General features: G+C 45.6%; 1 protein-coding gene across 3 annotated transcripts; it reads right to left on the reverse strand.

The window, feature by feature from the left end:
- Nucleotides 1–268: 268 nt before the first annotated feature.
- LOC137349182 (zinc finger protein 229-like) lies at nt 269–9112 on the reverse strand. Of its 3 annotated transcripts, none has more exons than XM_068014596.1 (3): nt 9035–9112; nt 7409–7531; nt 269–3017 (listed from the first exon to the last, which is right to left on the reverse strand). In XM_068014596.1, the coding sequence occupies exons 2-3, from the start codon at nt 7420–7422 to the stop codon at nt 1688–1690; spliced, it is 1344 nt and encodes a 447-aa protein (XP_067870697.1). In that variant the 5' UTR covers nt 7423–7531; nt 9035–9112; the 3' UTR covers nt 269–1687. The 3 variants fall into 3 exon arrangements, with proteins under 3 accessions (XP_067870697.1, XP_067870698.1, XP_067870699.1); XM_068014597.1 differs by lacking the exon at nt 9035–9112 and adding an exon at nt 8511–8573; XM_068014598.1 differs by lacking the exons at nt 7409–7531; nt 9035–9112 and adding an exon at nt 7185–7336.
- Nucleotides 9113–15234: the final 6122 nt, after the last annotated feature.

Here is a 15234-nt window from a genome sequence, read left to right on the forward strand (position 1 = left end):
GAATTAAGGGATACGGGGATAGTGCGGGAAGGTGGAGTTGAGGTAGAAGATCAGCCATGATCTTGGTGAATGGCAGAACAGGCTCAAAGGGCCAAATGGCCTCCTCCAGCTCCTATTTCTTATGTTCATTAAACCTCAGTCTGGTTCCTCTCAAGCTGCTGAATGAGTGAATTAAATCTTTCTTGACAAATCACCAAGATACCAGACTACAAGTCATGCCCGAAACATCATTTATTGGTTACAAATCACAACTTAGTTAAATCTGGGCACACAGACACTTTATAAACATGTATAAACATATAGAAATGTAATCAGAGTTATCCAGCAGTTGAGCACTAATAGGGAGAGTATTTCACAAAACAAGTAACAAAGATTAACCAGGCGATTCAGTGATTGACTGTAAATCAGCACTAATGGATGCTGAGTATTAATTACAGCAGGGACCGGAGTCTGAGGTTATAAATTGGTTTTGCACTTGCTGCTGTTCAATATTCAGTGTATTTACACCTAATCTGTACTCATGCTTTGTCTTTCAACACACCATTAACATATTGTTTGCCTTTGCTCCGTGACCTTTTGGTCAGCTCTGTGGCCTGGTCCAATCTACACCTTCTCCTTTGTTATCTCTTGCCCCACCCCCACCTCACTTGCTTATAATCTGTGACTTTTCTAATATTTGTCAGTTCCGAAGAAGGGTCACTGACCCGAAACGTTAACTCTGCTTCTCTTTACACAGATGCTGCCAGACCTGCTGAGTGATTCCAGCATTTCTTGTTTTTATTTCAGATTTCCAGCATCCGCAGTATTTTGCTTTTATTATAAATTGGTGAGCTTACTTTAAGAGTAATTCCTTCAATATCTGACATGTTAACAGCTGTGAACAGCCTGTCTATCAAACAGCTCAAGTCTGCTGGTGCTTACAAACATTCAGAGCTTAAACAGCCTCATTCTCGAACTAAAGAACAGACTTTCTCCTGTCAATGTAGAGCTGTAGGATTGGCCTGTGATCTGTTTATTGTTCATCTTTTGTTCAGTACATTTACTGAGTGGATTTAAATTGAAAATGAGGTTTGCAGACATGATGGTCTATTCACACATGAATGAGAGATGCTGTGGGGCACACGCTCAATCCAAGAGGGGTAACTGACATCAGAAATAAACCACCACTGTCAGAATGAACATGATTCAGTCCTGGATGTGATTAACAGCAGCAATAACAGCAGAATCCAACCCCTGTAATCACCTGTGAACTCACAGGTGTCTCAGCAGGTTGGATAACTGAGTGAATCCCTTCCCACACACGGAGCAGGTGAACGAACTCTCCCCTGTGTGTGTGCTGGTGGTCTGATCGCCTGAAGCCAGTCCCACAGTGAGAGCACCCGAACTCATCAGTGTGAACATGTTGATAGACATGAGTTCCCTGGTGCTTTTATAGCAAATCCCATAGTCCAGACATTTAAAAAGGTTTTTCATCAGTGTGACCTCGCCAGTGTGCCAGCAGGTTTGATGACCGAGTTAATCCCTTTCCACACACGGAGCAGGTGAACTTCCTCTGGTGTGCAGTGAGGTCAAATAATCGCCTGAACCCAGTACCGCAGTGAGAGCGCCTGAACTGTGTCTTGTCAGTGTGAACAAGTTGATGGATCAGTTCCCCGAACTTTCATAGCAATTCCCAGAGTCTGGGTATTTAAAAAGGTCTCTCGTCAGTGTGAACTCGCTGGTGTCTCAGCAGGTTGGACGAGTGAGTGAATCCCTTCCCACACATGGAGCAAGTGAACGGCCTCTCCCCAGTGTGAGTGCGCTGGTGTACGGTGAGGTTGCCTGATCGCTTGAACCCAGCCCCACAGTGAGAGCACCTGAACGGTCTCTCGTCAGTGTGGACACGTTGATGGATCATCAGCTCCCGGGAACTTTTATAGCAATTCCCACAGTCGGGACATTTAAAAGGTCTCTCGTCAGTGTGAACTCGCTGGTGTGTCAGCAGGTTGGATGAATTAATGAATCCCTTCCCACACACGGAGCAGGTGAACGGCCTCTCCCCAGTGTGAATGCGCTGGTGTAGAGTGAGGTTGCCTGATCGCATGAACCCAGCCCCACAGTGAGAACACCTGAACGGTCTCTCATCAGTGTGAACACGTTGATGGGATATCAGTTCCCCAGAACTTTTATAGCAATTCCCACAGTCTGAACATTTAAAAGGTTTCTCCCCAGTGTGAACTCGCTCGTGTGTCAGCAGGTGGGATGACCGGGTGAATCCCTTCCCACACTCACAGCAGGTAAATGGCCATTCCCCAGTGTGAACTTGCTGGTGTGTCAGCAGGTCGGATGAATTAGCAAATCCCTTTGGACACAAAGAGCAGGTGAACGGTGTCTCCCCAGTGTGAAGTCGCTGGTGTCTCAGCAGCTTGGATGACTGAGTGAATCCCTTCCCACACACGGAGCAGGTGAACGGCCTCTCCCCAGTGTGAACTCGCTGGTGCTCCCTCAGTGCACGTGGGCTTTTAAAGCTGTTTTCACAGTCAGAGCATTTAAACTCTCTCTTGTCAGTATGAATTCTCTGGTGTCTCCGCAGGGAAGAGAAATTAGAGCATCCCTTCCCACAAATAAAGCAGGTGAACGGCCACTCCCCAGTGTGAACTCGCTCGTGTCTCAGAAGGCTGGATGACTGAGTGAATCCTTTCCCACATTCAGAGCAGGTGAACGGCCTCTCCCCAGTGTGACTGTGTCGATGAGTTTCCAGCTCAGACGGGTAATTGAATTCCTTCCTGCAGTCCCCACATTTCCACGGCTTCTCCCCAGTGTGACTGCACTTGTGTTTCGACAGGCCACAAGATCCGCTGAAGCCTCGCCCATACACAGAACACGTGTCCAGTTTCTCCCCACTGTGAAGGGGGCTTTTTGCTTCCATGGTGAAAGATCGATGATGTTCAGATCCTGATGAATCGAGCGCCTCTGTCCGATCTTGACGTGATGCTTGATTTGAGTTTCCCGTCTGTAACTCCTCTCTTTCTAATACCCTTTAAAATGAAGTTAAAACAGGAAAAAGTGAGCGAGAGAACACCCACAAAAACAGGTTGTGAAATTGAGCTGAATGAATCTGGTAATTTGAGGTACGAGAACAGAGAGTGGGCGGGGCTTCAGGATCCTAGTGACCGGGAGAGAAAATCATTGACTTGATAATCACTCTGCGCACAGGGGCTGGAGAACTGAACCCAGCCAGAGTAGAGAGAGGGAGAAAACTGGCAGTGGAGGAAAGAAATGATGCAGATGGTGCAATGGGTTTGGATTTCAGTACAGGGAGGAGGGAGAGTGTGGGACGGGGATTTACAGCTTTGGAGGAACAAGAGAGGAAAAAATGTTCCATAGAAATTAGAATTGTCTTCTGAATTTCTATCCTGGACTGACAGTGATAATTATTGTAAACTCCTTTTACAGGTTATTAGGAGAGGATTTATAGACATTGATTTTATTCCGACTCTGCACACAGGGGCTTTCTCACCACCTCGCCTGAAGGTGCTGGTATGTGTTACTGTTAAGGTTACTGTTTACCTCCCACTGAATTGTAACAGATAAAATTAAACTGAACATTGCAGCAAGATCTGACACCATCACTCGATTCACCAGCACCTGAATATCATCAATCTTTGAACATGAAAGCAAAGAGCTCTGTTCACAGTGTGGAGAGACCGTACACGTGTTGTGTGTGGGGTCCAGGCTCCAGCCGATCATCTGGCCTGTCGAATCACAAGTGCGGTCACATTGGGGAGAAACCGTGGAAATGTGGGGACTAAAAAGGAAATCCACTACCCGTCTGAGCTGGGAACTCATCAGTGCATTCACACTGTGGAGAGATTGTTCACCTGCTCCATGTGTGGGAAGGGATTCACTCAGTCATCTAACCTGATGGGACACCAGTAAGGTCACAAGTGACTGCAGGGGTTGGATTCTACTGTCATTGCTGCTGTTTATCACATCAAGGACTGAACCATGTTCATTCGGACAGTGTGTTTATATCTGCTGGGGTGGAGTTTAATATTCTGGTGATCGGTTTGCTTTACTTCGTAATCTTTAATCTTCAAATAAAGTATCTTCCTTTGGGCTATTCTCAGAGTTTTGTGGGATGAAACAAACAACGATTTACTTGCAGTTTACAAGATTATATTCACTGCTCATGATGTGCTCTGTTCTATATTGGGAAGACCAAACACAGATTGGATGATTACTTTGAGGAACACCTCCGTTCAGTCTGAAAGCGTGACCCTGAGTTTTTGGTCACTTCCCATTTTAATTCACCGTCCCACTCCCACTCTGACCTCGACCTCCTGCACTGTTACAATGAACCTCAATGGGAGCTCGAGGAACAGCAGCTCGTCTTTCAAATCGACACTTTACAACCTTCCAGACTCAACATTGAGTTCAGCAGTTTCTGCACCAACAGAGAGCTGTCGGGATCTGGAACGCTCCACCTGAAATGGTGGTGAAACCTGATTCAATCAGTCATTTTAAAAGGGAGTTGACAGGTATTTGAGAATGAGGAACTTACAGGCTTATAAACAACAAGTGGGTGTGTGGGACTAAACACGACTGTTCTTTCAAAGAGCCAGCACAAGCCCAAAGGGTTGAATGGCCTCCTTCTGTGCTGTAAGTTTCTTGGATTCTAGGAATTGGCCATTTAGCTCCTCGAGCCTGTTCCACCATGCAATGAGATCATGGCTGATCTGTGACCTAACTCTATATACCCACCTTTGCCCCATATCCATTATTACCTTTGGTTAACAAAGATTTAAAATTAACATTGATTTCGCATCAACTGCTGTTTGTGGAAGACAGTTCCAAACTTCTACCACCCTTTGGGCATAGAAGTGTTTCCTAACTTCACTCCTGAAAAGTCTGGCTCTAGGTTTTAGACTTTGTCCCTTTGTCCTAGATTCCCCAACCAGTGGAAATAGTTTCTCTCTATCTACCTGATCAGTTCCAATTAATACCTTAAAAACTTTGATCAAATCAACCCTTAATCTTCTGAATACCAGGGAATTAAACCCAAATAGTGAGGTGATGCATTCTGGCAGAAGGGATAGGGAGAGACAATATTTACTTAATGGCACAGTTGTGCAGGGACGGAAGGACCTGAGGGGGCTCATGTGCATAAATCCATGAAGGTGGCAGGACCTATTGAGAGAGTAGTTAGCAAAGTGTATGAGATCTTGGGCTTCAAAAATAGAGGTATTGAGTACAAAAGCAGGGAGGTTATGCTGAACCTTTATAAATCTCTGGTTCAGCCACAACTAGATTATTGCATCCAGTTCAGATCATCACACTTTAGGAAAGGTGTGTGGATCCTTGAGAGGGAGCAGAGGAGATTTACCAGAATGGCTCCAGGTATGACGGAATTTAGGTACAAGATTAGGTTGAAGAAGCTGGGGTTGTTCTCCTTGGAGGGAAGCAGGTGGAGGGGAGATCTGGTAAAGGTGTACAAGATCATGACAGGTTTAGATAAGATAGACAAAGGTAAGCTGTTATAATAGCTGAATGTATAAGGACTACGAAGCACAGATTTAAGGTTTTGGGCCAAAGATTTTGATTTGATTTAGAGATACAGCACTGAAACAGGCCCTTCGGCCCACCGAGTCTGTGCCGAACATCAACCACCCACTTATACTAATCCTGCACTAATCCCATATTCCTACCACATCCTCACCTGTCCCTATATTCCCCTACCACCTACCTATACTAGGGGCAATTTATAATGGCCAATTTACCTATCAACCTGCAAGTCTTTTGGCTGTGGGAGGAAACCGGAGCACCCGGAGGAAACCCATGCAGACACAGGGAGAACTTGCAAACTCCACACAGGCAGTACCCAGAATTGAACCCGGGTCGCTGGAGCTGTGAGGCTGCGGTGCTAACCACTGCGCCGCCCTCAAAGAAAGGGGGGGGGGATGTGAGGAAAAACATTTTTACACAGCGAATGGTAATGACCTGGAACTCACTGCCTAGGAGGGTGGTGGAAGTGAAGACAACCAATGATTTCAAAAGAAAATTGGATAGACACTTGAGGGAAATAAACCTGCAGGATGAGAGGGACAGAGCGGGGGAATGGGACTGATGCAATTGCTGTGCAGAGAGCTGGCATGGACTCGATGGGCCAACTGTTCTCCTTCTGTGCCATAATGACGTTAAGACTCGTGTGTAATCTCTCCTCATAACTTAAACCTTGGAGTCCAGGTATTATTCAGGTAAATCTTGTCATGGTCCTGTAGTTCTTTTTCTCTCCGGGAAATATGTGACATGTCTTTAAGGCTTGCAAAGGATCAGTACTGCTTTAAGAACCAGCAAGCCTCAGGAGTTAGAGAAAATGCATTTTTGGTTGCCACTGGATACAACCATATGGACAAGCAATCAACCAGCTTCACAGAATGCATCCTGGTTACCCAGCAACGGCCAGAGACTGCGATTCAAAGGGTACATTCTCGTTCCCTTGGATACAGCCACTTGGACTGAGCATCACGTGATACATTTGTTACAATTCAATTTGGAACTGGCTTTTTAGTTGGAGACAGTTTGTTCTAAGAGAGAACACAGACAGACAGCTGGTGTTAGCACCTGAAAAAGAGCTCTCAGCCATTTAAACTGAAGGAAGAGTATTTAGTCTAATCATTATCTCTCAAAATTACCAAAAGAGTCAAGCCAGAACAGAGATCTCTGATAATTTAAACTGAAGGAAGGGAAGTTAGACTGTGACAATCTTTTATCCCTCGAAAACTCGAAAGTCAGATTGATTCATTTAAAAAATGTTTGCAAGTCATTAATTGTTGCGGTTCGCTGACGGAAGGAAAACATCACTTACTGCTGGAATTAGACTACGGACTGTTCTACTGTGAAAGAACCTTTTTTCCCCATTGGACGGCTGTGAGGACTTCAAGCAACATTGGACTGTAAATTTGCAAGGACTGTAATTTTTTCTATTTTAAAAGTTATGTATATCTTCATAGTGTTTAAGAATTTAGTTTTTCTAATTAAACAGTTAATTTGTTGATTTAAAGACAACTGGTTTGGTTAGCCTCATTTGGGGATTAATAGATGGTACAATTTGGGTGGGTCTTTCTTTAATTTGGAAAGTTTAAAATGATATGTTAGGCGATCTGTGGAGGGACGGGATTGAATTAACAGTGCAGTTCACTCACTTCAATCAGAATCATATATTTTGATTGGGGGTCTTTGACTGGAGTGGTCGGTCGTAACAATCTGCAATGCACTCCCTCCAAGGCCAATATATCCTTCCTAAGGAGTGGTGCCCAAAACTGAACACAGTGCTCCAGGTGTGGTCTAACCAGGGCTTTGTCTGTCTCAGTGCTTTTTCAGTCACACTGATACCTGAAATCTTTTCCCACAGACAGAACAGACAAACCTTTCTCCTTCCATATTCAAAGGCCAATGATATTCGGTTCCTGATGAATCGAGTCACTCTGTCAGATCCTGATGTGATGCTTCGTTTGAGCTTGTTGTTTGAAAATCCTCCCTTTCTAATACCCTGCAAAAAAAAAGTTTACAAAAGCCATTACTGTCAGTCTAAGATAGAAATTCAGAAGAGACAACCATTTCTCTTAGTTTGAGTTTGCTGTGTGTAAATCCTCCCCTGCTAAACCCCTGTAAAAGGAGTTTACAAAAGCCATCACTGTCAGTTCAGATTGAAATTCAGAACATTCTCTCCTCCTGCTTCCTGACCCAGGATGGCCACGCAGGCATGCTGCTGCACACTGTCCTGACAGGCAACATAAAGGAGAAATTACTTCATTCAAAGGGTTATGAATCTTTGGAATTCTCTACCCCAGAGGGTTGTGTATGTTCCATCATCGAATACATTTAAGGCTGGAATGGACAGATTTTTGATTTCTCAGGGAATCAAGTGATATGGCGAGCAGGCAGGAATGTGGAGTTGAAGCCTAAAATCAGCCATGATTGTTTTGAGTGCCGGAGCAGGCTCGATGGTCCACATGGTCTGCACCTGCTCCTATTTCTTGTGTTGAACGCTCAGAGCAACCTACAATCTACCGACATTACCGGGATAGGGAGACAGAGTTTAGAAACACTCAGCAACACGACTCCAGTAAAACATCCCAGGAGGAAAAGTGTGTGTACCTGCCCTGATATCCCCCTCCCCAGACCTGTCAGTCAAACCCCCCACTCCTCCCAGTCCACAGCTCAGCCTAGCAGCTTCCTGCACCTTGAGCCAGCCCTGCCCAGGTGTGGCCCAGTCCAAGGGGAATCTTTGTGGAACCAGGGAGTGGGGGACCTCCTGCCCTGTGGTGTTCCAAATGGTTCCTCCCTCCCCTCCCCTCCCCTCCCCCAGGCCCCTTTATAACTGAGCTCAGTTTCCTTTAAAGTTTTTGGCTTTGATGTTACAATTTATTAATCCTTAGTTCCTCCAAAAGAGCTGGGTCTGTTACCGGGAGAAAACCTTACAGATGCAAATGTAATAACGTAGGTTATTAAACGGGTTTACGGCCTACACTGTGTTTCTGAAGCTCCCCCACCAACCAGTCTCCAGTTCTCCTCCATTTAGAGACGCTCCCTGACCAGTCTCCATTTCTCCTCTATTTACAGACCCTCCCTGCCCAGTCCCCAGTTCTCCTCCATTTAGAGACGCTCCCTGACCAGTCTCCATTTAGAGACGCTCCCTGACCAGTCTCCAGTTCTCCTCCATTTAGAGACGCTCCCTGACCAGTCTCCATTTCTCCTCTATTTACAGACGCTCCCTGACCAGTCCCCAGTTCTCCTCCATTTAGAGACGCTCCCTGACCAGTCTCCAGTTCTCCTCCATTTAGAGACGCTCCCTGCCTCTCCTGGATTTTGGGACAGTCTCTGCTCTCGGCTCTTTGTTGAGATTCGGGCCGGAGGGAAGCGGTGGAAGCCGCGGCTGGGGGTTGATCTTGTTGTTTGTTGTGATCTCCCTGTTTAGATTGTCTCCTGGCTCCGCACTCGGTGTGTCTGCAGCCTGCGAGCCCCGGGCTTTATTAACCCGCCTCCCTCTCACCTGCTGGAATCGCGCAGTCTCTGCCTCAGACTCTACCGGCCGCGCATGTTCAGCTCACACCGGCCGCCCGCCCGGCTGATTGACGGCTGCTTGGGGCCAATAGGAAGAGAGGGGGCGAGTCTGGAGGACCGGACGGGCTGTGAGTCCTCCAACCAATCGGAGCGAGTGAGGGGTGGGTCTCGCGGCAAAGGGTGGGCGGCCCCGCAACCTTGTCCATCAGTCCCGCCCCCTCTTGCTATTGGTCCACAGCTGCCATCAAACACCTGGGCATTGTGAGTGGTCAAGTACCGAGTGCGCAGGCGGAGTGTGGAGCAGTATTTGTGATAGCGCGCTGTTTAGTTCCATCTGCAGTCGGTAAGTGTGGTTGGGCGGAGTAAAGGGGCCTGGGGGAGGGGGGTAACCATTTGGGACACAGCACAGGTCCCCCCCTCCCTGGTTCCACAAAGACTCCCCTTGGACTGGGCCACACCTGGCTCAAGGTGCAGGAAGCTGCTAGGCTGAGCTGTGGACTGGGAGGAGTGGCGGGTTTGACTGACAGGCCTGGGGAGGGGGATATCAGGGCAGGTACACACACTGCTCCCCCTTTTCCTCCTGGGATGTTTTACTGCAGTCGTGTTGCTGAGTGTTTCTAAACTCTGTCTCCCTGTCCTGGTAATGTAGGTGGATTATAGGTTGCTGTGAGTGTTGGACTATGTTGCCTCTCTTCATTCTTCCTCCTTCTCCCACTCCAAGTTCCAGGCTGCAGGCTCCGGTGGCTCAGTGCACCTGAAACATTAACCCTATTTCTCTCTCCACAGATGCTGCCCGACCTGCTGAGTATTTCCAGCATTTTCTCCTTTTATTTCAGATTTCCAGCATCCGCAGTATTTTGCTTTTGTTTCATTGCGGGCTTTGATCACAGAACTGAGTCGAGAAACACAGATGGACCAATTGAGAGCCAGTTTGTATTGGGGGTGGGTGTTGGATGCAGAAGTCGGTCCATGACCTCCTCCGTCAGTCTTTTGTCATTGCATCAGTTTGATCTGGAGTGGAGATGAAGCGGAAGCTGCTGGGTTTAATCCCGAGTACTTTTGAGCTCAGTTGGGCCCAACAATTTCCAGTGTGAGACTGTCAAGGGAGGTAGATTGGAGGGGAATGTGCGGCAGGGTGCATGCACGACCATCCTGGGCCAGGAAGCAGGGAGAATGTTGTGAATTTCTATCCTGACCGACAGTGATGACTTTTGTAAACTCCATTTACCGGTTATAAGAATGGGAGGATTCGCAGATGGGAATATCAAGCCAAAAATCATGTCCAGATCTAACAATCGATTCATCAGGACCTGCATATCATCAGCTTTTGAATGTGGGAGGAGAAATGTTTGTCTATTTTGACTACGAAAAGATTTCAAACATCAGTGTGCCTGGAAAACTACTGAGACACACATACCTGAGTGAGAGTGTTCCAGTGCACTGACTGTGGAAAATGCTTTAACCAGTTACACAGCCTGAAAAAACATCACATCATTCACAACGGGAGAAACCGTACACGTGTTTTGTGTGTGGACGAGGCTTCAACTGATCAACCAACCTGGAGAGACGCAGGGACACCCCCACCATGGAGAAACCGTAGAAATGTGGGGACACTGGGAAGGGATTCAATTCCCCATCCCAGCTGGAAATTCATCAACGCAGTCACACTGGGGAGAAGCCGTTCACCTGCTCCGTGGGTGGGAAGGGATTCACTCAGTCATCCCACTTGCTGACACACTGCGAGTTCACACTGGGGAGAGACCTTTCACCTGCTGCCTGTGTGGGAAGGGATTCACTACTTCATCCAACCTGCTGACACACCAGCGAGTTCATGTACAATGGATTCTGCTGTTACTGCTGTTAATTACATCCGGAACTGAATCATGACTGGAAGCCTGTTTGCAGAGGGGTTCCACAGTGCTCAGTACCAGGTCCCTTGCTTTTTGTGGAATATGTAAATGATTCAGACTTAACTATGAGGAACATGATTAAGAAGTTTGCAGATGAGACAGAAAGTGACCGTGTGGTTGACAGTGAGGAAGAAAGCTGTAAACTGCAGGAAGATATCAATGGACTGGTCAGATGGACAGAAAATGACAAATGGAATTCAATCCAGTGGTAATGCATTTTGGGAGGGCAAACAAAACAAGAGAATTCACGATAAATGGGAGGAAACTGAGAAGTGTAGAGGAACAGAGAGACCTTGGAGTGCATGTCCACAAATTCCTGAAGGTGGCTGGACAGGTTGATAAGGTGGTTAAGAAGGTATATGTGATGCTTGCTTTTATTGGCCGAGGCATAGGATATAAGAGCTGGGAGGTTAAGTTGGAACTGTATAAAACACTGGTTAGGCCACAGCTGGAGTACTGTGTGCAGTTCTGGTCACCGCATTACAGGAAGAATGTGATTGCATTAGAGAGAGTACAGAGGAGATTTACAAGGATGTTGCCAGGATTGGAGAATTTTAGCTGTGAGGAAAGATTGGTTCGGCTAGGATTGTTTTCTTTGGAACAGAGGAGGCTGAGGTATATAAAATTATGAGGGGCTGAGATAGAGTGGATAGGAAGGAGCTGTTTCCATTATCAGAGAGGTCAATAACCAGGGGACATAGATTTACAGTAATTGGCAGAAGGATTGGAAGACAGTTGAGAAATCTTTTCACCCAGAGGGTTGGGGGGTTTGGTGTCTGGAACTCACTGTCTGAAAGGGTGATCGAGGCAGCAACCTTCATCACATTTAAAAAATACTTGGATATGCAATTGAGGAGCCGTAACCTACGAGGCTACAGACCAAGAGCTGGAAAGTGGGATTAGGCTGGATAACTCTTCACGGTCAGTGCAGACATGATGGGCTGAATGGCCTCCTTCTGTGCCATAACTTTTCTATGTTTCTATTATGACAGTTAGTGTTTGTTTCTGCTGATGTGAATAATCCCTATAACTTGGCTGGAGTTTAATATTCTGGTAAATGTCAAATAAATCAACTTAGTATCGAACACACTGTTGTAGATTTTTCTCTTTCCCACCTGAGTGTTTAGCATCACCTGGCTGGAGCTCAGAAAGGACAATCTGGGGGGAGGATCGTACGGCAGGAACAGAACTTCAGCCTGGACACAGTCCTTCAGGATCACACTGAGAGGGACAAACGGCACTTTGGTCTTTCCCGTCTCTCTTCACTGACAGAAAAGTCCCCGTGTGGGTTAATCCTGAGGCCTGTAAGAAATGTGTCCCAGCCGCTCTCTTCCTGGGCATGGAACAGAAGGCTCCTTTACAACTGTGTTTAGAGTCAGGAAGAACAACGGTGAATGCTGGAAACGTGCTGTCAAATCAGAGATTGGTGTAAAACTGTGATCTGTTCCTGACTGAAAGTGAAACGGCAGGTTTAAATTTCCAGTCTGAAAATGACTGTGGTAATTATTCTACAAAACGTTAATGTGTTTGTGTGACAGTCCTGAGTCTACCATTTTAAGGCAGCTGTTAACTCATTTAAAATATACCTGTTTAAAATAAATTGGATAAAGTCTGCATTAAAGTAGCAGATGGAGGAGTTCACAGGAGCCTGTTAACTGCTGGTACAATTATACAACAGACACTTGATCTCCAGATAAAGAAGGATCTGAAACGTGTTTCCAGGAATTCCCAGTTTTATTGAAGTGTGAATGTTGGACACCAGGATCACTAAAAATACATGACCCGGAACATCCACGGGGGTGCAATCCTGACAGTTACTCTGGGATCATTCCCACTGTGGAACTCCATCACTGACCCTGCTGAAGGTTGTAGGTTCAGGGAGTGGGGTCTCCAGGAGTGGACCGTAAGAAAGCTGGGTTTCCGTATCCTGACCAATACATGGTGAGGAACCAGATGAATCCTTACTAAGGAATGGTCTGGGGTTTTTCCTGCCAGTGTAGGTATAGGGGTGATCGATGCTTGACTTCCCTGAACTGTCTTACATTGAACCCAATTTGGAATATTGTGGATTCAGATTCCAGGAGAATAGGGACAAATATCACCCACAATTGAGGGAAACAAAAGCAGCCAGTAGAGAAGCTGAGACGTCTATGAAAAGATGGTGCACCATTGCTTTATTAATGGGAAAGCTTTTCTAGCTACGCTAGGAGTCAGAGACATAATAACATAGAGTTACATAGAATTACATTGAGTACATCAACAGCAGTGGTTCTCAATTTTTTGGTTGAAGGACCCCTTTACAAATGGATTAGTAATCACAGACCCCCTGCCACTGCACCCCCCACCACCTAAATTATACTATAAACTTCTTGTACATTTACATTTCTGAATGTAAAGTTCATCAGTGTCCTGTTAAAGGGACTTGCAGGAAAGTTTACCAGGGCTGCTCGATATAGTGAACATTGATGTGATTGGTGATGTGAAAACTTTTATCCTCCCTTCAGCTGAAAGGTAACCCGACAGGAAATATCCACTGAGTCTCATTGTAAAATTAATTCAATAATGAAAATGATACATTTGAGTTTAATTCGGCTTTATCTCACCTCCCAGTGGGCCTGTCCTGTCCTGTCACTGCTGGGTCAGGCCCTGTCCTGTTTTGTCGGAACTAAAGTTTCAACAGCTGCCATGTTTAATCTGTTGGATAAATCTATGCTAGTTGTGGCCTGCTGCAATGCACAAGGCACTATGTTTTAAAGGAGAATGATTTTAAGTGAAGTTGTGGTTATGCTTGGGAATAGTTATACTTCCTGCATGTATCAATATATGGAAGGTGAGGTCATATGTGGCCAATCTAACTGTTATAAACTAATAAAGAACAGAATAGGTGAGTCATAGCTGACCAATCAAAAGGGTTAAAGTGGAATGTAACCTAATATGAAATGAAGAAACCCTCTGGGTGGAATAAATGACAGCTGCTGAGAGACATCAGGGCACACACCGATTCGCCGAAGAGACTACCGACAGTCAGCAGAACACCTCCAGACAGAAGACTGCTCCACAGCAGCTCTGGAAGCAAGAACTGAGGACAGTTTGCACTCTGCTGTGTAACTACTGCTGAATTGTTTGAACATTCTTGCTGTGCTAAGTAAACTCTCTATCTTGATTTAAGAAACCAGAGTCCTTACCTTAGGGGTCAAAGGCTAGTCAACATCCAGCCTAAAAATGCAGAAGGTTGACAGTTCCACCAGCCCTGACAACATAGGCCACCTCAACATCCACGTGTCAGATAATCCCAGACCTGATTTGCTCCATTTTTAACTGAAAGGTCTTGTTTCACTGCTGGGGGTGGTTTCATTGCTTGAGGGTGAAATTAACATTAAAATGACAACACACTCTGTGCCCACCCATCGTTCTCCCGGATGGACCAGCACCTCACAGTCAGGATCATGTGACTATGAAGGAGATGTAAGATAGTTCACTGCTAGATGTAATGTCTGAAAAGTTTAATTGGAAGTGATTGTGATAATTAATAATGCTTTAAAATATTGTTAAAGTAACTATAATATGTGGAACAAAAACAAGAAATGCTGGATTCACTCAGCAGGTCTGGCAGCATCTGTGGAAAGAGAAGCAGAGTTAACGTTTCGTTCCGAAGAAGGGTCACTGACCCGAAACGTTAACTCTGCTTCTCTTTCGAGTTCCGAAGAAGGGTCACTGACCCGAAACGTTAACTCTGCTTCTCTTTCCACAGATGCTGCCAGACCTGCTGAGTGAATCCAGCATTTCTTGTTTTTGTTTCAGATTTCCAGCATCCGCAGTATTTTGCTTTTATAATATGTGGAAGCTCAGTTAAACATGGTCTTGAGGCTGAGCAGCAAAGCCTGCATGCCGAGCCAAGGTTACGTTCAAAAAAATCAAGTGGGCAGTGAAAAACAAACCTTGAGATAAATATGAAAAGAATGTGGTGGTATGTTTGAAACTAACAGATAATGAAAAACAGAGCATTCATTAAGTTACAATTAAAACAGGTTTTAAAGCTTCTAAGATCTGTTATCACAGGAGTAAAAGACATTGCTGTAACTCATGTAACAACTGTTTCTTTGAAGTTTCTAGATAAGGAATAACAAAGTTGCAAGAAAATGGAACAAAATGATACCAGAAAATTAAGCATAAATTTAATGTTGAAGTTTTGGAAATAGAGTCATAGAGAGATACAGCACTGAAACAGGCCCTTCGGCCCTTGTGTCTGTGCTGACCATCAACCACCCATTTCTACGAA

This window comes from Heterodontus francisci, chromosome 34 (genome assembly GCF_036365525.1).
Source record: "Heterodontus francisci isolate sHetFra1 chromosome 34, sHetFra1.hap1, whole genome shotgun sequence".
NCBI lineage: Eukaryota > Metazoa > Chordata > Chondrichthyes > Heterodontiformes > Heterodontidae > Heterodontus > Heterodontus francisci.